Consider the following 26,960-nt stretch of genomic DNA (forward strand, 5'->3'; position numbering starts at 1 on the left):
ACAATTGAATAAGACTTAGTTAAACCTGGAGTAACACAAGCCAACCTGCAGTATACAAAGTATTTAAAAATAGCTGTACCTTTACGAGCTTTGATAAACAAATTAATGCATCAATAATTATAATCAAAACATTTCATATTATACTCAAATTGGCCAATCTGCATAGTGAGTAATTTTACTTTTGGTACTTAAGTTAAAATTGTATGCCAATACGTTTGAACTTTTACTTGAGTAACATTTTGAATGCAGTACTATGACTTTTAAAAGAGTATTCTTAGAGTTTAGTACTTTTACTTAAGTACAATATCTGAGTACTTATTCTTCTTTTAGATAAGACAAGATATGATGCATGAATCAGAATCTGCAAAGGGTTCAGTTTTCTCCTTCCAACAGAAGGCTAAACAAGTTCCTCGATACGACTTTTATTGTGAAAATCCGCAGCGGAAGCCTGGTTTCTGACTCTGGCCAGAGTGATGCTGGTTGGGGGGGAAGGGCCTGAAGAGCTGGATCTGAGAGCAGACAAACTTGCGTAGTCTCTCCACGGTCCTCGCTGTCTGCCTGCCTCTCTCTATGGACGACTGGAGGGCACAAGAGGAAACGGGGATTGTTGTCGTCGGGACCGCAGCGCTTTTCCAGGGCCCAGCTATGATTTAATCTTGGAAAACTGGGGTGTGTGGGGGGAAAAGGAGAAGGGGAAAACCGACGGGAGCGTGAGAGGAGATGTGCGGTCGGGCCGAGATTGCGGCGGTAGGTACAGCACAGCAGCCGACGTGTTGTTTTCTAGTTTAGCTGAAAAGAGAGAGGGGGGACATTTCAGAATAGCTATTGCTACCTGATCCCCTTTTTTCAGGTTTAAAAACCCCACTGTGATCATTCCTTGTGGCCCAGCGAAATGCTAGCTCTCACCGGCCCCATTTCCACGCTGTGAAAATAGCCTTCTTGTTATCCCACTCTCTGCTGCCATTCGCCTACAGCTTTATTCCTAGTAACGTGAAGCTACTTAAATCCAAAATGAAACTTTATTTTCCCTGTGGGACGGACGGCAGCAGGTTACAGGCCTGTTGGTGTTAGAAATCAGTCTAAATTCGATTAAACCTCCCCGCTGCTAATGTAGGATTAAAGGTGCAATCATGTTGGAGAGAAAGTTAAATCAACACGTTTTCTCCTTTCTCGCCTGATGTTTTAATGTTGCATGATGCATCTGTCATGTATTGACATCACTGTAATGATCGATCAGTTTATTTTGGGATTTAATACTGTACTTAGTGTTGAGTAACCTTATACATAACCCACCCTAAAATCAATACCATACTATATGTTATGAAATGTTATCGGCCTACTTTACTCACGGTTTTATTTCGTTTTAAAACAAAATTATTACATAGCTTGAGGAGATGCTTTCTAAATGCTTATTTATTTACCAAATGATGTTCTTATTTTCTCTGGGTTTTTCAGTTTGATCCCAATTATGACATAACCTAAAATCAGTTCATGTAAAACTTTCATTCAAAAATTATATTAAAATCTTTATTTATGTAATGTCGAACTATTTTACAGTATTACAGTATTTTAATCCCTGGTAGCATTCAGAAATGAGTGTCAAATGTGCTCCTGGTCATCTTTTTGTCGGAAGTGCCTAGAATGATCACTCACAATATATTTGGGTTGAATATGATTTTATGAACGAGCATGTTTCAGGCTTAATGCCTCTAATGGCCAACTTTACATATCTTTCAAAATATGCGTAGAAGAAAAACAATAATTGTAGAAAATGTGTTTTTACAGGAAGATTAAATGTATTTCAAATGTCTAATAATCAGTTTTCTCTCATACACTGTTGACATCTTGTCTGCAAGTGCATAAACAAGTGCTGCATATGTACGGTAAAGTTTCCAGTATTATTTAAAACGGGCCCCCCTGACCGGCCATACTGCTGTATAATGTGTGTGTGAATTACTGAGAAGTCCCTTGTGAATTGTTGTTTCATGCTCCCGCCCCCCTCCGCTTCTTCTGCTGTAGGTATCCCTAGGCCTGGACTGAGCAGATTGTTCTAAAAGGAAACGGACAACAAACGGGGGAAGTGAACATGGCGGGGACCTCAGGCTTCTTTTCAAACGGACCCGTCCCGTGGATGGACAACGACACAGAGATGAACAACCTGTACCGAGACCTGGAGCTCGGGACTGTACTGACACTGTTTTATTCTAAGAAGTCCCAGCGGCCAGAGAGGCGGACATTTCAAGTCAAGCTGGAGACCAGGACTATTATCTGGACTCGTGGCACGGACAAAATAGAGGGAGAGGGTGAGTAGTGTGCAGACACAAACATACACACAAACAGGTAGTCATGCTCCAGACTGCTGTTTATAAATGAGAAGGTATTCATGCCTTAACTGGTTGGTTTACATACACTCAGGAACATGGAAAGTACACAGTGTTGTGAGCTTGTTTGAATGGCACACAAAATACCTGGTTAGTGCTGGCGACATGATGGGGAATGATGTTACATAGAACAAAAGGACTTGGTGAAACTAAATATCACTCTCTGACTTAGTGCATTAATAATTGCGACCACAAGTTATTTACATGCTGTAAAATTTGAAGAAATGGGAATTGTTAATGTGGAAAGGAAAAGGTAAACAAGTCATTCAAGACCGCCTTACAACAACACCATTGTTTATTATTAAAACAGGAAAGATTATATTACTCTGATTAGCTCCTGAAAGTATTCCATCTCAATTAAAAGCATAGGATTATAAAATATATTGACAGCACAGCTGTGAATCTTGGCAGACATGAAAGGAAATGCCGCTGTTGTCCAGCAGTGGATACATCACATCTCTGGTATAAATGCAGGGTCGACTACAGGAAGAAAGTACAAATCCGGAAACTCTTTTTTTACATTAAAATTAATATACTGTAGTTTACCAGGAATCTGAAATTCAGGTTAATCTTCAACCAAACAGCCCGTCACACTGAGGACACGCAGGCCTTCAGTGAGTTGTTAAGTCGTCTGTCTCTCGGTAGCAGGATGCTTTGTGCACAGCTGCACTCTGCTCCGGATGCAGCAAAAAGAGCATCATTTTTTCACACAGCGGTATGATCTTCTCTGCTCACACATGAGCTCATAGCTGCAATTTGATACTACTGGAGAAGTGAAATTGGCCCAAGCGGCTCATTAATGGACATAAATAGAATATGAAGGGTTTTACTGGAAGTGTGTGATCATTTGAGAACATTTTGGCCCGCTGTACTTACCCCTTATCGATGGCAGTGTGAGAGTGATGTGCATTAGCTGTGGAAACGGCTCTCTAGTTTGTTTCCAAATACAACATTCTGAGAAGCTTTTTGTTTTTTAATCAAAGTGGATTTTCCATGTTTTCCCACCCAGATGTATTTATTTGTTGAGATCTTTTCTGCTTGTTTTTTGCTCATATGTTGGCCTATCTTACTCAACTTGTGTATATATTGTGACACAATAAGATGTGTGTCTGGCTTGACAGAGCAGGATGTGGTCTTGCAGAATAACTGGTGATAACAGACGTTAAGAGTGTTTGCATGTTATAAAACACAAAGGCTGGATATTTAACACGACCAAACTCCACATAATGCTGCACGTGAGTGTTTGTTTGTTTTGATGCTGGCAAGACTGTAGTTAAACATCACACAGGTCTATTGTACATTCACTGAATTCCCGGAGGACCATAGCAAACTTCTGTTTTCCAGTGTATGTTACTGATAATAAAGTAAAACACACATGACTCAGAATCATGTTTGAATGGTGACAAATGTTTTTGCTGTTTCATCCTCCTGACAGTAAACAGACACATACTTTACTAAATTCATTCATTCAATTCAATAATAAATAATGGTGCAATAAGTCTATATACATGTAAATAGAATATGATATGTACAAGAACAGAATATGAAATTAAATAATGTACATTAAATGTGGTTTATTGCGGCGATAACTATTTATATAAATAGGTAGATTGTAAAAGAGCCTTTTCTGGGATTTTTTTATGAATGAGCTTCCACTTGTGTTTTTACACTCTCAAGCTATAATTAACTTTGCTGCTCTGGTTGTGATACCTCCCATCTTGTTCCGTGGAGCCCACCACAGCGTCAGATCCTCTTATGTTTACAAATAGTTTTCATGTCAAACAAAGACTGCAGGAGCTGATTCCACTGCCTAGCACTGCTTACGTTTAACGCCACAAAGTAGCTATCCGATGAACAACTCTGGTTGTATTTGGCCATGATGCAGAGGGATGGACGATATAGTATCTGTGATTATTAGGAGCACTCAACATAAGTCAATTGAGGAAAAATGGTGGTGATCATTTTTGAACCTCTTCACATGACATGAGTGACTTAAAAAGCCTTCTAGCTTGATATTACGGTAGAGAAGTGAAAAATATAACATGATTTATTTTGAAAAAAGTTAAGAAATGATCAAGGCAGAAAGAACAGACGCACTGTTGATATTGTTTTTACGATTTGTTCAATCAAAATAGTTGTTTTCACTAAAAGAGATATGTGTCCTGCTTTAAAAGTATTTGGTTCCCAGCTAAATGTAAGGTAAAGTCAGTCCAGTATGTTTCGTGCCATTGGAAGACCTTTTTAAAGCTTATTTTGATGATCCATGAGATAATATCATATGCTGCGACTGTTTTGGTGAGGGTACACATAACATGACATTCTCTTATTGTCCAAGGTCTAATGAGCAGTACTGGTATTTTGATGATCAACATAGCTTTACATAAATGAAGAATTTGCCTTAAGTACATTTAGCTATATAACAGTAAATCCAAAATATCTTCTCGGCGTAAAGCTATATTCTTCTGTGAGGTGATTTTTCTTCTGTAAAATGTCCCACTTAGTTTGTATCTCGTTCGTAGTTCTTTAAAAAACACATCTAAGATATCCATATCAAGATTCTTTTGTGGTTAACCAATTTCTTTTTTTCTTTTCTTTAATATCGCCCTTAATAAAATAAGTCAGGCTGAGCACATCATATATGTTACAAGAATATAAAATGACAAATACCCTGATATATTATGCAAACAATCTTAAACAGGACAAGGAGAACGTTGTGTATATGGTATACAATACGTTAACAGTTCTTCGTGAATGTGCGTGACAAGAACCTGAATTGTGTTGAGCACATTTTTATAATGTTACAGAAACACATGTCGTTGATGAGTATGGGCCTGAATGTGGCTCTGTGTGTTCACATTTCAACAACACTTCTCTGGAAAAGCAGCGAATAAGAACTCAGTCTGTATTTCCAAGTCACACTCAGAGCTCTGTTAGACCCCGACTCACACCGAGAGTCCCCTGCAGAACTAACCCAACAAACAACTAGGACAGCTAAATTACAGACCACAGATTTCCCCCACAGCTTTGAGTCATGATGGCATGCTATAACTCCTGTAAAACAGATCTGCTAATGTCGCAGTAGCATATCCTCTGTCATATAACTGTAATAGTTGATCATTCTGAACATTAATGGCTTTATATTACGAGACTATTAGTCGATCAATTGATTTGGTGATAATTGGTTAAACCTTAATTAGAACTTCTCAGTTGTATTGGCTGTTTCATATTGTTGTAAACCTTAATCTGTGGACTGTGACACCGGGATTAAAACTTTTACCCCAGTGTTTTACAATCTATAAACTTAATGATTGATTGAGACAATAGTTTGCAGATTCGCCAATTAAATACCTCTTTGCTCACTATAGAGATACATATTCTAAGGTAACAGTTTCAAGTGGTTATACAGTAAAAGTTAAACGGAACAATTGTATTCCAGTTCTGTGAATAGTTATTTATAACGTTAACATTTCACAATAATAGATATTAAATGTCGTCAGCTTTTTCCTGGACATTTCTTTAGAAATTAACATTGTAATGAATTAATTTACCTTCTTGTAATATTGTCAATGTGGGTTGAATTCCCAGCACACATCTGTCATTTCTGAGGCTGTCATCTAAGCTGCACTTTCCATACCTCCCACAAAAGTCTGATGTCATTTCCGAATGACACAGGTTTTTGTGATAAATATATCGACTAATTAGTTAGATAATAGCCTGCAGGCATCAGAATGTACTTTAAAAATGGTTTATATCTGTAGGAAAACATTGATGGTAAAGATCAGATTGTGACTGGAGAACATGAGCGGTTCCACAGCTGACGTGCTCCATTTGAAATTTGTTGGAAGGGGAACACAATCCATGTTTTTTTGGCAGCGGGGGGGAATCCTCTGTTTAACTTTTACCAACATGATTTCAAAGGAGCTGATATGGATCAGCTGACGTGTGAACACACAGTGAAACATTTTCACTCGCTGGGTTGCACAGGCGATGAAAATTGCAATACGAATGTCTTTATCAGCTTCAGTCTAATGTTAGAAAATATACAGTAAAGCTTTTTATATATTCTGTGTTTAAACATGTAAAGTAGCTATGGCTGTAACTAATGATTATTTTCATTATTGCTTAACCTGTTTATCTATTTTCTACGAATAAATTATTTGTAAGACTAAAATCAAAATGTTGTGAAACTAACACGATAAGCATTAAAATAAGTGAAAAATATGAGTAAATAAGTTTACTTTTTTTTAGGCAATCAGAACATTGTGGTCTGCATTTGCATTCATCACAGTCCCTTGCTCACATTTAGGAAACTGGAATTTGAAAATGTTTTGACATTTTTCCCTGATTAAAGACTCAAATAAAGAATACCAAAACAGTAAAAATAAATGAACATGACCAACGGTTAAGCCGTGAGTTTCCGTTAGAATTCTTTTTTGCCGGTCAACATGTCCGTTAAAGTTTAAATCTTCCGGACAAAATGAGAATAGTGCCGGTCAAAGGTCTTCTTTGTTATTTATTGAGCTTTAAAACAAATTGATATGATTCGATATTAAACAAACTGATTATAGTAGATGAACTACATTATTCAAAAGTGTACAGTAAAGATATAAATATAATAAAAATATACATATCTATAACTAGTTACGGTAGTTTGAGAGGTAATTAAAATAGCTACGTGTGATATTCTAACCTGAAGTGTGTGTTTTGTTCCGCTCACCGCTGCATGTGATCATGCAGAGCTGCATCTCGACTTGTCAGCAGCAGCTGATCTCTCTCTCCCGTCAGATTAGACTTCACTCACGTTTATGTCCATATCGATCAGATCCAGCTAGTTCTAGCTAATGATATGACTACCTGCTTATTAAAAGACACCTAAACAATAAGCGTCGCTATGCAACCGGGTGAGGCCACAAAGTATAGCGCAGCATTATGCATTTGTTTATGCATTTCTTTCTCCACATTAAGTGTTAGACATTAGAATTGACTATTCTTGTCTGTCACGTACTATTCTTGTAACTGATGCGGTATTGTGCCAAGGGGAAATTATTTGGACCGGACATTTGGACCGGAGAGATTTAGATTTGCCAGTCTTCAGCATATTTTACCGGTCAAAGCACAAGATCATTTATTGTACTCTTTTGTATGTCTGTATATGTTTAGACATTTAACATGTGAAAAGCTCCCAAGTAATGAATCCGAAAATCAGCTATTGAATAGCCAGTAATATCTGACAATGTAAGATAAAACCCAGCCCTGGCAAGGAGTGATATAAAAAGTGTGAAAGACAGGATGGAGTAAGGAGGAAGTGTGTTGCAGGATACCTCCTCTCATCTCCTTTGGTAAGGATATACCTCTGGCTATCTCTTTATTTCCTGCATCTGTCTGAGGCTGCCTCCAAATATTTGGACTCAAATGTCAAAGTGTTTTCTAACACCTGAACCTGTCAGAGCAGTCTTCCTATCGGCAACACTCATCTGGCAGGTGAAGTCAGTTTGAGATATGATAAACGATTGGAGGATTAGAAACTTTGCAAAATTATGTGTAAGAAGATATTCTATTTCCTTTCTAATGCTTGAGAAAATAACACGCACATGATCACCTACACACGAGCACAGATGTGGTGTGTAGGCGACAAAAGCACAGGATGTGTGGTTCTGGGGCAGGAAGAGGAGCAGGAGCTGAAGTGTGTGTGTGTGTGTGTGTGTGTGTGTGTGTGTGTGTGTGTGTGTGTGTGTGTGTGGTGTGTGTGTGTGTGTGTGTGTGTGTGTGTGTGTGTGTGTGTGTGTGTGTGTGTGTGTGTGTGTGTGTGTGTGTGTGGTGTGTGTGTGTGTGTGTGTGTGTGTGTGTTGTGTGTGTGTGTGTGTGTGTGTGTGTGTGTGTGTGTGTGGTGTGTGTGTGTGTGTGTGTGTGTGTGTGTGTGTGTGTGTGTGTGTGTGTGTGTGTGTGTGTGTGTGTGTGTGTGTGTGTGTGTGTGTGTGTGTGTGTGTGTGTGTGTGTGTGTGTGGAGTCCCTGCTGTAGGTCTTAAACTGTTTTATAATACATGGCTGATAAAACCCTTTGAGCTACTTCACAGCCTACGCTCTTGTGAAGTTTGAGTGCATATTTCTGCCGACAAGACAGGCAATTGTAACATGTTCTTTTTTCACTTGCATAATTTCTAAAGATAAACCATAACAACAACATCTTGGACTATGCAGTGCTTCTTTATCCAATGTAGAGGAAATCTACTGTATATAGAGTAGCTTTGTAGGAAGGGTTCTTAAGTTGCAAAGCACTTTTATATGCCTTGTCAAATGCCCTTTGCTCCATAAAATATTTAAAGCATTGCAAGCACTCTTAGTCGCACTTACCCAGGTACAAAATGTTTGAGATGTGTTTGATCTCTATTGTAGATACTTAACCAGGCTGTGAAAAATTAGTCGTCTCTTGTTTTTCGCATTAGTAATCTGTGGTTTTGGTTGATTTCACTTGTGAATTGCAAACTGGGGTTTATTTAGGGTCAATAACTTCATCATCTTGATTTGAAAACCATATCAACAATGTCTCGACTGAAGGTCTTTGCTGGAAGTCTACCTTATTGTGGTTTATGTCGTAGCTTCAGCTTTTCATGTGGTCGGTGGTCCTTTAGATACTGTGTTTGTCTCTATGCTGTTGCTGTTCGAGGCAAATCAAAATCACTTGTTATTAAATTATTTAACAGTGTGCTGATTGAAGCAATTTAGTATTGCATTAGTTATGGACTTTATGGACTTTATTTTTGTTTTTGTGAAGATATGATCAAAGGGTTCCATTGCCAATTTCTGCCATCCAAATTAATATCTCCCGATTGTGACGAATCATAACAAATCAGTTATTTAGGGTTCTGTTTTACACATAGGAACAGTTTCATCGGGTCTAACAGTTCAGCGTATTGAACATCATTTTGATTATTTACATTTTACAATGAAGCCTATTAAAATCAAAGGTTTCAAAGGTTTTTATTTTTTTTAACACAGCTACAGTGTAGTCATGCAATGAAAGTCTTGGGTCCAGAGGTCGCGTTAACCGAATATTTTCCGTCTATGACGGATCTTTTTTAACAATGACGGAAAAATCTGAAAGCAGTCCGTCATTTTGACGGATTAGAACAAACTCGGAACAGCGCCAACGTTTCCCCGCAGCGAAGCTCCGGTGTTAAGCATGCCTGCCAAAAAGGAAATGATACCGTTTCCAAACCCAACTTTGTCGTACAAATCATTGAAATGTCTGAGTTTCGCTTTACGCTTTACAGCGCTAACAGTTCACAAGCGTGCGCCCCGTTGACAGTTCTTTACCCCCCCCCCCCCCCCCCAGAGTGTAAAGGCCGACGGGTAATACTGAATTTTGACGGAAATGTTACGATCCTGTCTGTCAAACTGACAGGCAGTGCAAAAGTCTAGCGCAACCTCTGCTTGGGTCACAGGTTCCGAATATTCCTATTATTGTGATTTTAACCATCATTTCATGACGGGAAAGTTCTGTCTTTTTCTAACTGTTTCTTTCTGTGTGTGTCTGCCTCTCTAGTTGACATTCGAGAGATCAAGGAGATCCGTCCTGGACAGAAGTCCCGGGACTTTGAGCGTTATGTGGAGGACTCTGCGACGCGGCTGGAGCAGGCTCACTGCTTCGTCATCCTGTACGGCACCGAGTTCCGCCTTAAGTCCCTCAGCCTGGCAGGTAAGCACAGCAAAGGCTTACATACTTTCAGTTACACTTTCCATCCTATTCATGAACACTTCTGCTAATATGGTCCTGAGCCACAAACTGCCCACAGGTTGTATGATTTAATGTGTTTTTGTTTCTGGACCTGTTTTTTGTAATGGTGAGACTTGTGTTCATGACTAAATACATCCTTAATGTTGCTTTAATGAACAATCAAGTCAAATTATATTGTAACAGTAAATCACAACCCTGCCTCAAAGGGCTTCACAATTTACACAGTGTGAGACCTCCAAGGATTAGTGACAACAACAACAAAAGATCTGCAAAAACGTTGATAATCACTTAATCTTTTCAGTCTTTTTATTATGCAAAATGCCCCAAAATTCTCGTGTTCCAGTTTATGAAATTACTATTTTATTTTTCATATACAACATTAAATTAAATGGTAAGGGTTTTAGTATGCCAGTCAGGCAAACAAGTGTGTTGTAATAGTATTTAGCCTTTCATAGACAAGTAATAAGGAAAAGTATCACCCGATTCATTAATGATGATCTGTAGTTACAGCCTGGAACAAAAGCACAGTCTTCCACTTTAAAACCTCTGGTAGGATCATTGATTCAGAAAAGAAAAAACCTTCCCATTAAGATATGTTAATTGTAACCAAAAGAGAAGTAAAGAAAGTATTTCTAAGTCAAGTGTTGATTCTCCCTCAGCAACATCAGATGAGGAGATGACCATGTGGGTGAAGGGGTTAAACTGGCTTGTGGCCGACACACTGAAATCTCCAACACCGCTCCAGATCGAGAGGTAAACAAAACACATCACATCTCAAGCTGTGACCACCATGAGATAATGTAATGTCCTTTTTGTGTTCAATGCATTAAACCTCTTAATTCTCTTTTTATTTTTAGATGGTTACGTAAGCAGTTCTATGCCGTTGATCGCAACAGAGAAGACAGGTAAGCAAACTCAATTTAGAAGATTTAACCTTAAGAGATAATCAGATCAGCCTCACAGGAAATGGACGTAATTTGTTTGCTGCACCAGTTGTGTGTCCTTTGCCTAGTTTAACATCTTGAGCGGGCAGACTATCTGCGCTGGGCTGGTAGGTGTCCGAGAGAGAGTTTTGTTGAGGTGTAGTGAAGGAACTAACCCCTCAGCCGTACACCAGCACCTCTTCCTGCAGCAGGAAACAGACTGCAGAGGATGGAGATGTACAGCAATGTTTGTCTGTTACATCCCTGGTGAAAGAGCAAGCCTTTGTTACGCTGTAGGGCTATTGTCTCCTCTAGCCAAAAATTCCAGGCTGTGTAGTAAAAAATCAAGCCGGCAAGATTTTACAAAGCACGAGCGGTGTGTGTTTGCAGGGTTTCCACTTGTAGTAGATTAAAAAAAAAAAAAACGACTTCACCAAAACCAGGTCTTTTAGAAGTCTTATTGTACGTGCGTATTAATGTTTGTGTTGGATTTCTCAACAAAACCTGTTAATTGATGTGATGTGTTTAGGATATCCTGTAAGGATCTAAAGAGCATGCTGAGCCAGGTCAACTACAGGGTGCCCAACATGAGGTTCCTCCGAGAGAAACTTCCGGTAACCTCGTTCTGCTTATCACAATCCACCTTCCCACTCCATCTCCCTGCCCACTTCCCCCTTCAATATGATGTTAGAGATTTATGATGTGTCGTTAACAGTCTTTCTGCCCCGCCCTCCCATTTCTCTGCCTGTCTTTTTAGGACTCCGAGTGAGAAATGGAGACGTGTCCTTCAGCCAGTTCGCTCAGCTCTACCGCAGCCTCATGTTTGATGCTCAGAAAAAAGTAAGTGCATTTTATGTTTCCACGGATAGTTCTGTCCCAGCACTCTCAACCCCCCCCCCCCCAACCCCCCCCCCATCTGTCTCTTCTCAAATGGCTGCGAGATCATATGGACCAGTTGAAAAACCTACCAAACCCCTCTGGTGGAGGCCATTTAGGACACACTCACATGGATGAGGAGGAGGCTGGCTGGCTGGGCTCGGATTAAATGGATGACCTCAGTGCCCCCCACCCCCCTGTGGACTAACAACCCAGCCCCTCTACTGGATGTCAATGCCAATCTACATGACTAACTACATACACTGAAAGGACAGCATGTACATTAATAAACTGAAATTTCCCTTTTTTTGCCCCGTTCTTTCAGATGGAGATCCCGTTTATGCAGAGGTAGATCAAAACTAAAGACACACAGTTAATCTCTATGTTGTCACACACACGCACATCTGTACTGATGCAAACCATTGCTTTCTCTGCCAGGTTCATTGACAGACCAGAACAGAAGATCTCCCTCGAAGACTTTCAGGGCTTCCTCCTGGAGTCTCAAAAGGTAATGTCTCTGGGTCCTTTTGAGATTTCACACAGATTTTTTTTTATTTGCTTGCTCCAATACGTATGTTTTGTATGTGAATCCAGGAACTGTGGGCAGCAGACAACAGCAAAGTTCAGGGAGTTCATGTTCGGCTACCTGAAAGACCCCCCTGAGAGAAGTGGAGCAGCCTTATTTCACCAAGACGAGGTAGGTAAACACGCATCACAGCTTCCCCCCACTTTCTGTTCCCCCTGTTTCTCACTCTTTTGCTTACTAATGGAAAACATTTTTGAGTTTCCGATGCCCCCCTGTGTTATTGCCGTTTGTGGGGGGATGCTCATAAATTAACATGGATAGTCATGATCTCGGCCTTAAGCACCGCCTCCCACACAGCCAGAAAAGATATTGACTGCGGCGCCGCATGAGAGCTCTGCTGAAAGCGAGGGGATGCTTTTTGTGGTCACCATAAAGCTATGATTGAGTAAAGAGAAGAGGAAGCTGCTGCCAACCAGCCTGCATGAGTTGGTAGTACTGTCTGGGCCAGGGGTTATGTTCTATTAGATCGAGATATATAGATATGGGTCATATTAAGAATAAAACATAAAGCAGACTAGTATTTAATGTGGTCCACTTAAGGAAGCCGGGTGGTAAAGTAAAAAACATCTGCTGCCTCTTTTTTGTCTTGATAAGATGGCCAAATGTCACCACTATTTGACTTCAAATCCAAATGGTCAGAACTCTATGTGTAAACTTATAAATTCCATTTGACTGACTGAGGCCATTGGAGAGCACCACTCACTAGGACTGCGTCCACTTGTTAAGGTATGCCCACCAGAACTGCTTTTCCAAGTATTTAGGTATATGTTTCTAGTGGTGTTAAGCAAACTGCATGGTTACAATTAATGTGCAAGCTCCATTGTGATATCTATTATTTTGTACTAAATGTTTGTCTCTTAAGTTATGAGAGAACAGGCTTAAGACAACTTATAACTCGTCACAAAGCCACATATTTAGAAAGGTGTGGTGCAGACACATGCTCAGTTATCTGCATCGTCCAAAGCTCACACATATCGAAATCATACAGAGGTAGTCTTCAGAGTGAAATCTGGAGTTTGCTCTCCAAGCACATTTTGTGAACAACCTTAGTTCATTGCAGAAGTCCTGTAAAACACATCGCTTGAGGCCCTGCTTGTTGTTAAGTCATACATTTGAATATGCCTAATTCCACTACTCTCCTTCTCTCCTGTATAGCTCCTGACATACCTGTTCTCCAAAGAGAACAACATTGGGATCCTCCCTGGACCAAGTGCTGTCCCTGACCATATGAACAACCCCCCTGTCCCAATACTGGAATCTCCTCTTCACACAACACGTAAGGATAGAGCTTTCATGGCATACATTTCATTATGTCTAGCTACTGTCGAGTTCAAAATGTTACGCCTTCCATTACTGTGGTCTGGCAATCAGCTCTGAGAACCTCTTACCAAAGAGGGCTGAACACTGTCGTTCATACTTCAGAAAAAAGTGTATTATTCAACAATCATGTCACAACAAGGACCCCAGGTGTGTTATTTAGAGGGAAATGTATTTTTCCCTCCAATTGAAAAGTGTTGTGAAAGGCAGTTCGACGTGCTGACCTTCTGTACGAGGAGCGATAACAATATTCATTGGAGCAGCGGAATGAAAACTCCCATGAACCTTTGATTAAGTTTGAATTGACGGACTGAATGAGTCAGAAGTGTTTACTCCAGTTAACAAGAAGAAAGAGAGCCTTTTTGATAAAGCCGTATCAATGTGTTTGTGCCACCACTATAGAAAGTGTTGTGTGTTTCTGGCCTGAGAAGCCTTTTTAAAAGACTGGTCAATGCGAGTGTGTTTTTTTGTTGCAAACAATAACGTAACATGATTATTTTTAGCTACCTGACGGGGAGACCAGTTTTCCAGTGAGTCGTCCCTGGAGGCGTACGCTCGCTGTCTGAGAATGGGCTGCCGCTGTATTGAAACGTACGTAACCACGGACATCCACACGCTAGACTTTGTGTACAGTAAATCATGCACTTGACGTTCAACCTCATAATTAACTGTCTTACCCACTTCTTACCCCTGACAGTTGTACCTTTATGCAGCTGTCACACCCTTACCCACACACACATTTGCTGTTACCTAACCCTGTTGTATATGGCGTTTAAACAAAACCCTTGTCAAGCAGGTTTCTATGAATAAGCCTGGTTTATAGTGTGTTAAAGGGTCGCATTACCTCATAGAAAAGTAAACAAACCTGTGAGTCTGAGTGTAAATCTCTTATAACTACCTGACAGAATAGAAATCATCTGCCATTTTTACCATACTTACTTTTGTATTCACAGCAGGTATATAATAAGTGTGTTTATTTTCAGTGGACTGCTGGGATGGTCCAGATGGAATGCCAGTCATCTACACGGACACACCCCTCACAACAAAAATCAAGTTTTGTGATGTCTTGACCACCATCAAAGAGCATGCCTTCGTCACATCTGAGTGAGTCTCCTTGAGCAGAATTCTTTCCGTTTCTTTTTAAAAGCTGTCAGGCGAGAGATCATGAACAAATGAGAGATGATGGAGATAAGGAAATGGCACACACTCTAAATCTAAATCAGAAGCATCTGTGTGGCTGCGCTGACATCATTTCAGTGTGGTTGGTGGTGAGAGAAAAAAATAAGAAAATCACACCTTAACAAAGATAGTTATTAGTTGGAACCTCATTTATTCTGATCTTCGGTCATCCTGCAAGATATCCCATCATCTTGTCCATCGAGGACCACTGTAGTATCGTGCAGCAGAGGAATATGGCCACCCAATTTAAGAAAGTGTTTGGGGACAATGCTGCTGACCAAGGCGGTGGACATCGCTGCAGACGGTCCTGCCATCACCCAACCAGCTCAAGAGGAAGATCCTCATCAAGGTCAGGAGACACCTCCAACTTATACAAAACTCATTTGATTTTTTTTTTCCTGTATTTTATTTATTTTATTTATAATCGGAAGAATTCAGAATCAGGTTTATTACCAGGTAGGTTGACACGTACGAGGAGTTGACTTGTTGCATACATAAAGTAAAACAAAAATAAAAAAACGGAGAACTATTTTAAGAACACTATAATAAAATAAAAAAAAATAAGAAAAAAAGTATAAATGGAGGCTTTTTTATTTTTTTTTATTTTAACAGGGCCAGTGCACAATTAATCAACATTTCTGTAAATGTGCCCCGAGGTTAGCCAAGAGGCTATTTTTCATCTGTAGTCCCTGGACAGATTTAGTAAATCACCCTAAAGATGCATTTCTAAAGTAATTAAATCAAATAAAAGCATGCAACATGCCAAGTACTGGGAATGTTAATAAAATGAAAATAAAACGGAACAATAAAACAAAAGAAAATGTTAAAACCCAGGCAGTGTAGACATACAGTGGGTTGTAAGGTGCCAGAAGAGGTGTCAGTGTCGCGCAGAGCTTATCCCTGACTAACCATGTTTTGAATTGGGATTTAAATCAACTGAACGTTAGTCTGCTCTCTGATTGTAGCTGGAATTGAGTTCCATTGCTGAGTAGCTTCAACCGAAAATGAAAACTGACTGAAGAACTTTTCCTGAGTGGATATACAGTGTTCTGGTAGTGTAATCTTTTTGATTGCAGGTACTTTTCTTCTTCTGTGTCTCCTCCTCTTCTCGTGCTGCCAGCATAAGAAAGCTTGCAGAAGGCAGTGCCTACGAGGAGGTTTCTACCTCCACTCCATACTATGAGAACGATTATCAGCAACATCAATCAAGAATGGCATCCTGTACCTGGACGACCCCATAATCACGTGAGCATGTTTATCAAATGTAAATAGCTTCTCTGCTGAGTTTCAGCACGAATGCAACGCTTGAAATATGATGCACTGAAGCTTTTATACCAAGCCTGTGTCGTGTCATAATACCTAAGTGTTTAGATTGGAGCTATATTAAAGCACTGACACATCATCATCTTGTTTTTAAGAACCAGGCCTTTACTTCATAAATGTATTTTCTTGTTAGATTAGATTAGATTCTTTGTAAGAAAGCAGCTTCCTGTGTATTTTGGCCTCTTCTCAGTGCAACACATGGGTCTTATGAATATTTAATCTAACCGTCGATCCCCTCTCTCCCCTAGGAGTGGTACCCTCATTTCTTTGTCCTGACCAGCAGTAAGATCTACTACTCCGAGGAGACCTCCAGTAACCAGGGCAACGATGATGAGGAGGAGCACAGAGAGGTTAGTAAGCCGGATCTGCTGCTGATACACCATGGAGATGAGAATCACTTGTGTGGCTACAGAGCTGATCCCGGATTTGCAACAGGATCTGTGCACAGACATTGCACTTGGTGGAAAGAGACCAAGTACATTTACTCAAGCATTGTACCTCAGTACTTTTTTGACATATTTGTTCTTTACTTGAGATTTCAATTTCATGCTATTTTATACTTCTACTCCACTACATGTTCTACATTTATTTAACACTCGCAGTTAAAAATGACACGATGTGCACGATGTGCTGATATGGTATAATGCAGTACTGTACTACTAATCTACACAGTATCCAAGTATGTCCATTTGGTCCACATTGACAAACTACAATACGAAATACTCTTGCATGTATAAAAACTGTTTAATATAATAACACATAATATAAAATACCCATTCTGCGTAACGTATTAAAGTAAGTCAAGTATTAAGTTATGTATTTTTTAGACCGTAGTATTTGTAATTTTACCAACACTGAGCTCACATCAGTTGACCAACTTCTTCTTCTCTAATCCTCCAGCCGTCCAACGGTATGGACCAGCATGTGACGGAGAAGTGGTTCCACGGGAAGCTGGGCGCCGGGCGGGACGGGCGGCAGATCGCCGAGAGGTTACTGTCCGAGTACTGCCTGGAGACCGGAGCGCCCGACGGCTCCTTCCTGGTCCGAGAGAGCGAGACCTTCGTGGGAGACTACACACTGTCTTTCTGGTACGTCAACCATGATACTACCATCAGACTTATTTGTTAAGTCTTCTATGCGTTTGTTTCTAAGTTGAAAGATATTTGTTTGACATTAATAAACTGAATTGAAAATATAAATTAATCACATAGATAGGAAATGGTCATGAATGCTGTTTACTGTACTATAATGTATATGGGACTAGACGAATGTTTTATATTTTGTTGAGCTTCATTCGCTACATTATTTCAAGTTTCCAACAATTTGCAAACAAACCAAAGCAACAGTATGTCTCATTTGGTCGCCTATAACTAGGGTTGGGTACCGAAATCCGGTTCCGGTTCGGAACCGTTTCCAACATTTCCATTCCATCGGTATCGTTTAGAATGTTAGTTTCGGTTCTGCTTATCGATTCCTAAGGAAATGCATCTCACCACTTTCTGTAACGGGGCGTGGCGGGGCGTGTAGCGAGCACAGTGGCAGGTTTGGGAAGCAAAACGCGGTTCAGAGTAAGAAAAAAAATAACAATTGTCCGGTGCCTGGATTTATAAGAGTTGTGAGGACAGGAGGACCCCCAGCTCTCTCTCTCTGCTCCGGATCAGCTGATCGCGGTGCAGCTCAGCGTCTCTCTCCCTCTCCCTCTTTCTACACACAGCGGCTCCGCTGCCCGTTTAACAGCTTCATCTTTGTCAACCTTTCTTATGTTCTTTCTCTAACACGTAATGAAGGTTATTAAGCATTTTAGCTCTGCTGTAATATTGACCGCCATTTCCTTTATGAAGTGAACCAGCCTCCCTGTCTGTGTCCTCGCGCTGTCCTCACATCCCCGGACTGTGAGACAGACTCGGAGGAGCACAGGGATGTCAGTATTGGTTTATGAAGCAGGGTATAGAAAATACATGAATGAAATTCAAATACAATGTACTTCTACAACAGTGGAGCAGCTGGGCAGCTGTAGCATGTGTAGGCTATTGCAGGATGTGTATAGATGTGTAATAGAGTGGTACAGGAATCCTTTTATTTTTAATATAATTGTATTCAATAACCGCAACAAAATGAAACAGTATTAAGTGATTTGTAAATAGGATACCAGATATGACTTAATGTTTTCATAAATATGTTTTTCTCCCAGTGAAATTGGCATGGGACTTATTTTTACCCTCTCAAAGAACCGGAATCGAGAACCGAAAAGAACCGGAATCGAAAAGCAGAACCGGAATCAGAACCGGAATCGTTAAAATCCAAACGATACCCAACCCTACCTATAACTGTGTCGTAGTCCCTTTGAGAATGTTGTGAGGCCCCTAGTGGTGGGAAATTACACATTTGTGGGTTTTTATTGTAGAGAATTATAGTTATTTGAAACATTTTTGATATTTACAAAGAGAATTTCATTTGTATTTGTCATCGACAACACAAGATTATATCAAAGTAACATTTATTTTTCATGATCATTTCATTAATTGGATTATTGCCAGTTGCCATTGTTGCCCTTATCTTTGGCTTCTGTATATGTAGTGGAAAACTCTCTGATGTATTTGGTGGGGTTAAGCCTGCAGTGCAAATTAACAGTGACACAGTGGCAGATCAATCAGTGCCACTCCGTCATTGATTGAATGGGGTTGTGATCATTCACCTTCTCTCTGCTGTTATGCAAAGAGGAGTTAACGTCAAAGCTAATCAATCGGCATGTATGTGATTGACCACAATGTACGGGAACAATGCTCATACGCAGAGGGCATTATGTTCAAGGTTACCAAAGGGGGTGTTTGTTTTTCATTAACTTGTCTGTCATAACTATTACTTTACTTTAAAAAGAATCACAATTTTCGATTGATTTTTTTCGTCTTACCAATCGTTGCACCAGGCGTTCGGGGCGGGTTCAGCACTGTCGTATCCACTCTCGTCAGGAGGCAGGCAGCCCCAAGTTCTACCTGACTGACAACCTGGTGTTCGACACGCTCTTCGCCCTCATCAACCACTACCAGCAGGTGGCGCTGCGCTGCAACGAGTTTGAGATGAAGCTGACAGAGCCAGTGCCTCAGACCAATGCTCACGAGAGCAAAGAGTGAGTCTCATCAAGAAACAAATATTCTCTACAAGGCTACAACAATGCCTGACAGCTGTTACTGCTATATCCATTTTATTATTTGATTTATTCATTTTTATGTTTTTATGTTTTAAATCAATTATTTGTATTGACTCTTTTACTTGGAGTTGATTTACATTGTAGACTGGTAGCTGTGAACGTACACGAGGTGTGAAGTGAAACATCTGTAACCATCTGCCGCCTGTCTGTGTTTTGTTGTCCAGATGGTACCATGCCAACCTCTCCAGGAGCCACGCAGAAAACATGCTCATGAGGGTCCCTCGTGACGGGGCTTTCCTTGTGAGGAAGAGGGCGGAGGCTAACTCGTTTGCCATTTCCTTCAGGTAACTTTTAATATCCTATTCCTTTGAAAGGTGTGACATGTTTACATCATAAATCATCATTTATTTTCTAACTTCCTTGTTCAATACAAGGTTGACTGAAGAGAAAGGCAATATGTTTTATTAATATAGCGCCTTTCTTAACAATGTTATAAAGTGCTTCACATCAAGAGCAAGAAAGAAAATAACAAATACATATAAATCACACAGAGATAAAAGCTTTTTTCAGGCAGAGATTTTAAAGCCGTTATTAATTAAGCAACCCTACTCTGAGAAGGTTATAAATTATAGTAAAATTATCTTGTTTTTTTAAACTTCTGATAATCCTGGCAGCAGCATTTTGAAGGAGATGTATGGAAGCCTGGGTAATACATGTGTGAAGACCATTGCAGTAATCAACAAGAGACAAAATAAATCCTAGAACATCATTTATTCACTGTTAAGTTACGAATCCAGATCAAAGACATAATGTCTGTTTCCTTCACAGGGCCGAGGGAAAGATAAAGCACTGCCGGGTGCAGCAGGAAGGTCAGACCGTGGTGCTGGGCACCTCAGAGTTCGACAGCCTGGTAGATCTCATCAGCTACTATGAGAAGCACCCTCTGTACCGCAAAATGAAACTGCGCTATCCCATCAATGAGGACACACTGGAGAAGATAGGCACTGCTGTGAGTACCGCCACACAATCAGAGGCTCACTGGTTAGAAATGCACATAATGTTGTCTGTGTAAAGTAATATAAAATCTTAAAAACAACAAATGTCTGTCTGTAGTTTGCCCTCTGTTGTAAAACCTTCTGCAGCCTAGTGAGAGGGCTTATTAACATAATCTGTTGTCCAATAGGAGCCGGACTACGGGTCACTGTACGAGGGCAGAAATCCAGGCTTTTACGTGGAGGCCAACCAAATGCCAACATTTAAGGTGAGTGTTCAGTCTGGAGGAGTTTGTGTTGAGAAAATCTGCAACTGGACATGCATATAGAAAGATGTGGGTCTCAACCTTATGTCTTGTCTTTCAGTGCACAGTGAGAGCCATGTACGAGTATAAAGCCCAGAGAGACGACGAGCTCTCCTTCATTAAGAACGCCGTTATCTCTAATGTAGACAAACAGGAAGGGGGATGGTGAGTGACTCTTAATTATCCATTAAGATCAATTATATTTGTGCAGGTAGAGACAGTGAAGCGTTATGACGGGGGGAATTATACAGGGTACGACTATAGGATAGGATAGAGAAAATCCACCATTTTAATATCAACCCAATAGAGTGGTGCAGGAATCCTAAAACCCAGAAATGATTCATCATTTGACCACGTCCACTCTTAGTCATACACATTGTTTGTGGTTAGATTCCTGATATAAGATTTGTGGCTAACGCAAGCTTCAGAGTTTTTTCACATTAGTTCTAAGATGTATTTTCTACAGTACTTAACCCACTCGTAAATGTCCAGAAGTAACAAAATAAACGACTAAACGTCATCATGCGCTGGTGATGCAGGCATGCGACCATGATGTATTTCGTTTTTTAGAGTAATGATAGCGTTTTACTTCTGGCAACAGATTTACACCAAAGAAATATGTGGAGCTGATCAGAACTTGTTAAGTATTTTTGCCACAGAGCTTACAAACAAACCTCATCACTGCACCACTCATTTTAGGTATACTTTGTTTCAACTATCATCTCCTCCCATTGTTTTTCCTCTCAGGTGGAAGGGTGACTGTGGAGGGAAGAAGCAGCTGTGGTTTCCTGCTAATTATGTGGAGGAGATCAGTCCATCAGCAGTGGAGCCCGATAGAACTGTGAGGAACACACCCAGTATATTTAAAGTGGAATCGGTGCACCTGCAACCGTCCACAGAACGTTTGGGTCGTCTTCTTTCCTAATCCTCATTCTCCCCATCAATGCAGGAGATGACAGAAAACAGCCCCCTTGGAGACCTGCTGAGAGGAAGTGTGGACGTGTCTTCCTGTCAGATCGGTGAGTGGCTTCTCCGCTTCCTGTTCGACTCTGTCACCATGGCGCAGGGTCAACCCCCTTTTTTGGCTTCGAATTCATGCACAACTTTTCTGCCCTCTTTATTTTACATGAGCAAAGTCACCGCTTTATCGTCATTTGTGTCCATTATCAACCTCTTCTATTATTCATTCTGCACCATTTGGTTTTATTTCTATCCTTGCTTTTCACCCAGCTCTGTATCTGGTATTTTATTGACATCCTACTGTTTAGTCAATACACACCCATTAGTGTTGGCACATGCTGTCATGTGTTGTTGTAGCCTCTTCTAACCACATTTAATACCTGAGCCCGCCGCTCTGCTTTGGCTCTTTGGCTCCATCTAGTGGTGGTCCGGGGAAATACTGAACAACATCCTCTCGTACACTTTGTTCCTTCACATGACCACTGGCACAGTCACAGCAGTTGAAGCTATTGTGGAGAAAGTGATGACGGTGAACCTTGTGGCAGAGCTGCTGTTTATCTTGCACACCACTCGCTGATGTGCTCAGAATCAGAATACCTTTATTAGTCCCACAGAGGGGACATTTACAGCAGAAAAGAGCCAAAGATGGCTTAATGTTTCCTAAGATGCATGCATAAAAACATATTAAAGATACAAAAATTATAATAAAAAGGACACAATTTACAAAATACACATCCTGTAACAGTTCTGAGATATAGCAACCAGGTATATATTATATATTAACGGCATATATATATTGCAAATATTGCACATAGTTGGTATTTAACAACAAGGGGTGTTATAGTCTGTGTTATTGTGTGTGGGGGGGTCTACCAGGGGCCGTGGTTATACAGTCGGACCGCTGTAGGAAGGAAGGACCTGCGGTATCTCTCCGTGAGACACCGCGGGTGCTCGAAGTTTATATTATTTAAACTTTGAAGGCACAATGAGTGATGTTCCAACAAAACAATATATGGACCAGGGACGTGCACACAGGTACGGGCTATTGTTGCCCGGGCAACGGCCCGTTTCCCCTTTTTGGCTGACCTGCCCCTCTGGAGAGAGCGAGAGGTTTTTTTTTTCTGTTGTCATTACATTTCATTTCAAACCTTTATTTATACAGATAGATCCCATTGAGATCATTGATCTCTTTTTCAAGGGAGACCTGCTCAAGTAGTTCCACATGAAACATAAAAGCATAAACAAACAACAAAAGGACATCATACAGCATCATTTACATAATTATCCACATAAAACAGGTACCAATAGCTTCTGATTGACTAGCATCCAACCGAGCTTTAAAAACATTTAGTGGCACCAGATTGTTCAGTTTCCATTTTAATTTGCAGACTATTCCAAGACAGAGGAGCTGCGCATCTAAAGCTGTTCTTCCCTAAGACAGTCCTAGCAGTTGGCACATTTAATAAACCACTGCGATCTCAGGCAGTAGCCACTTACAATTCACCGAAAGATCAGGGAGCAGATATAAGATGGAAGTTTCCCTAACATGGCTTTGTATATAAAAATGTACCAGTGACTGAGCCGCCGTACAGTTAGTGAAAGCAAACCAAGCCCTTGCATACAGGGTACAGTGATGGGTTAATGCTTTACAGTTTGTCACAAATCTTCAGTGCACTGTGATACGCAGCATCCTAACTTTGACTCAGGTCAATTGGCAGGTGCATTCATATACATCAGATCACCATAGTCCAGCACAGGTAAAAAGGTCACAGTGACTAGCCTTTTCCTGGCCTCAAGTGAGAAACAGGACTTATTTCTGAAAAAGAACCCTAGCCTAACCCTCAGTTTTTTTAGCAGGTTATTGACATGAAGTTTAAAAGAGAGACAATCATCAAGCCAGATACCAAGGTATTTGTAACAGGCAACAACTTCAAGTTTTGTTCCTTGCGTAGTTACAATATCTAAAACAGGCTCTGGTGTCTTTTTTGCTTTTGAAAAGAGCATTACCTTGGTTTTATCCACATTGAAAAGAAGCTTTAATTCAGAGAGCTGAGTCTGAATAGTGTTAAAAACAGCCTGTAATTTAACAACAGCCTCCTTAATGGTGGGACCTGCACAATACATCACAGTATCATTCGCATAAAAATGTAAAGTAGCTTCATCCACATTATCACCTACGCTGTTAATATATATGGAGAATAAAAGTGGTCCTAAAACAGAACCTTGTGGTACACCATTAGAAATGTTTAACCACTCAGAAGACAGTCCATCAAAGTGAACACTGGGACCTTTCAGAGAGGTAGTTCACAAACCACCCCACTGCAAGGCTGGATATGCCAATACTGAGTAGCCTCTGCTTTAAGATGCGATGATCAACGGTGTCAAACGCTTTGGAAAGGTCAATAAACAGAGCTGCACAACTCTGCTTATTATCTAAAATACTAGTAATGTCATTTACCACTTTCATTGTGGCAGTGATGGTGCTGTGTTTCTTTCTGAATTCTGACTGATGCTTAGACAGGATATCATTTATAGATAAAAACTCCTTTACTTGTTCACTCACAAGTCGTTCGAGCACCTTCGCCAGAACTGACAATTTAGAGATTGGCCTATAGTTATTTAAAATAGTTGCCTCCCCTCCTTTCAGTAAAGGCAAGACATAAGCAGACTTCCATACTTTGGAATTGTATTTGTGCTGAGGGAGAGGTTAAAAAGAGAAGTAAGAGGTGGAGCAATAAAATCTGCAGCTATCTTTAAAAAGAAAGGTTCTAAGTTGTCCAGGCCAGCCGGTTTCCTAGGATCTAACTTGGATAATGCTTCATGAACAATACCAACAGTTAAAGGAGTAAAACTGAAAGGGTTTTCCAGACCACATTGTTCAGAGTCAAGGATTGGAGCGTTCACAGAAGCAGAAGTACAGTCAGTGACAGAATCAAACATAGAGCCACAAGACACAAAATGCTTATTAAAGCAATTGAGCATCGTAGCCCTGTCTGATATAGTGCCAGATGCTGTGGTAAGGCACGGAGGTAGCTCATTTGGGATATCACCAGTGGAAATCGATTTTATGGCTTTCCAAAATTTCCTAGGATTATTCAGGTTTTCTGTGGTAACCGACAAATAGTACTTTGATTTAGCACTTTTTATTTGAGATGTGAAGCTATTTCTTAGCTGCCTAAAACATAGCCATTCTACCTCTGAGCCTGATTTCCTAGCCTTAGCCCAAGCATTATTTCTCTCATGAAGGAGACTGGACAGCTCAGCAGAAAACCAGGGATTGTTTCGTCCCTTCACTCTAAATGTACGCAGAGGTGCATGTCTATCTATAATTTTCATAAAACCAAGATAAAAATAAGACCATGCAGTTTCTACATCAGCACACAGATTGATTTTACCCCAATCAAAATCAAACAGATCATGCACAAAACCCTGCTCCACAAAGTGTTTTTTGTCTCTCTTTGTGATGACACGAGGTTTAACCTTTTGGACCTTAGTGTCCCTAATTGTGGCTAGAACACAGTGGTCACTCACATCATTAGCAAATACTCCCACAGATGAGTATTTATGTGGAACATTTGTTAAAATTAGATCAATTAAGGAGGATTTATTTGGGGACTTAATATTTGGGCGAGTAGGACTGTCTATAATCTGGGTAAAATTCAAAGAGATACACAGGTTTTTAAAATCCTCTGACACAGAAGTTAACCAGTCCCAATTAAAATCACCAAGCAGCACTATTTCCTTGTAGGAAAGTTGTGATAACAGTTCTGCCAATGACGATAAAGAGTCCTTGACAGCCGAAGGGGCCCTGTAGCAGCCCACCACCATGACCTGTGACCCTTTGTTACCTCAATATTCACGGCTAAAAATTCGAGCTGTTTACTAACAGATTTGGAAACCATATTAGTTACACAAAACTTATTTTTCACATAAATGGCAACGCCACCACCTTTTTTAGGCCGGTCAGTACGATATACACTGTAACCATTTATGTAAATGTCAGAGGCCAAAATGGATTTATCTAGCCACGTTTCTGATAAGACAATGACATCAGCATCAGTAGAACTCGCCCAAATACGGACAAAATCTAATTTAGGTAACAGACTACGCACATTTAAATGAATTAAACCTAGCCCAGATCTAGATATAAGATCAGCAGGAGTAGCTATTTGACTAATACTGCTAGGTGGACCTGGATTTGGCTGTACATTTTCTGATAGTCACAACAATAAAAATACCAAGCACCTTTTCCTCTTAATCAACACACATACATTGTCAGCTGTTCTAGAGTCACCAGCAAACTTCGCGAAAGTGAGATTAGAGTTTAAAAAACAATTCTGAAGGACCATCGTGGCAGGCATGTGAGAAAGACAAACATTTTCCGAAATGAATGTCTGCGACATGCAACAGTGCAACCAGCAATTGTTTGTGCAACACCTCCGAAACTGTACAGGGGATGTCCACTGCGGGCGGCAGAACATACCCGAATCCAGTAGATTTTTCAGGACGACTAGCGATCTTCTCCTTGTCCAGCACAGCCAAGAAAAGGCACAGCAGAAACACGACACCCGCCATTCTCCCAGTCCAGCACAACAGTATCCACGCTGTTCCCGGAGCAAGGTGGAACCAGGCCTCAGCTACAGCAGCACAGCAGAGCAGAGCAGGTGGAACCAGGCCTCAGCTACAACAGCAGAGCAGAGAAGGTGGAACCAGGCCTCAGCTACAGCAGCACAGCACAGCACAGCAGAGCAGAGCAGGTGGAACCAGGCCTCAGCTACAGCAGCACAGCACAGCAGAGCAGAGCAGGTGGAACCAGGCCTCATCTACAGCAGCACAGCAGAGCAGAGAAGGTGGAACCAGGCCTCAGCTACAGCAGCACAGCAGAGCAGAGAAGGTGGAACCAGGCCTCAGCTACAGCAGCACAGCAGAGCAGAGAAGGTGGAACCAGGCCTCAGCTACAGCAGCAGAGCAGAGCAGGTGGAACCAGGCCTCAGCTACATCAGCACAGCAGAGCAGAGCAGGTGGAACCAGGCCTCAGCTACAGCAGCACAGCAGAGCAGAGAAGGTGGAACCAGGCCTCAGCTACAGCAGCAGAGCAGGGGGAACCAGGCCTCAGGTGGAACCAGGCCTCAGCTACAGCAGCACAGCAGAGCAGAGCAGGTGGAACCAGGCCTCAGCTACAGCAGCACAGCAGAGCAGAGCAGGTGGAACCAGGCCTCAGCTACAGCAGCACAG

The 26,960-nt window shown here is 40.9% G+C and overlaps 1 protein-coding gene across 1 annotated transcript in view; it reads left to right on the plus strand.

The window, feature by feature from the left end:
- Positions 1-489: 489 nt before the first annotated feature.
- Positions 490-26,960, plus strand: part of plcg1 (phospholipase C, gamma 1) — a 32,783-nt gene continuing 6,312 nt past the window's right edge. The window contains 29 exon segments of the mRNA XM_071203582.1: positions 490-747; positions 2,020-2,303; positions 9,925-10,077; positions 10,776-10,869; positions 10,974-11,021; positions 11,569-11,648; positions 11,791-11,879; positions 12,241-12,263; positions 12,354-12,423; positions 12,510-12,542; positions 12,544-12,612; positions 13,657-13,737; positions 13,739-13,756; positions 13,758-13,777; positions 14,322-14,331; positions 14,333-14,408; positions 14,802-14,922; positions 15,176-15,266; positions 15,268-15,303; positions 15,305-15,346; positions 16,569-16,670; positions 17,221-17,408; positions 19,247-19,447; positions 19,693-19,812; positions 20,297-20,477; positions 20,652-20,729; positions 20,827-20,930; positions 21,513-21,606; positions 21,715-21,784. Coding sequence (XP_071059683.1) covers positions 2,087-2,303; positions 9,925-10,077; positions 10,776-10,869; positions 10,974-11,021; positions 11,569-11,648; positions 11,791-11,879; positions 12,241-12,263; positions 12,354-12,423; positions 12,510-12,542; positions 12,544-12,612; positions 13,657-13,737; positions 13,739-13,756; positions 13,758-13,777; positions 14,322-14,331; positions 14,333-14,408; positions 14,802-14,922; positions 15,176-15,266; positions 15,268-15,303; positions 15,305-15,346; positions 16,569-16,670; positions 17,221-17,408; positions 19,247-19,447; positions 19,693-19,812; positions 20,297-20,477; positions 20,652-20,729; positions 20,827-20,930; positions 21,513-21,606; positions 21,715-21,784 — 2,509 coding nt within the window. The 5' untranslated portion in view covers positions 490-747; positions 2,020-2,086.

Source organism: Pseudochaenichthys georgianus, chromosome 7, assembly GCF_902827115.2.
Source record: "Pseudochaenichthys georgianus chromosome 7, fPseGeo1.2, whole genome shotgun sequence".
Lineage (NCBI taxonomy): Eukaryota > Metazoa > Chordata > Actinopteri > Perciformes > Channichthyidae > Pseudochaenichthys > Pseudochaenichthys georgianus.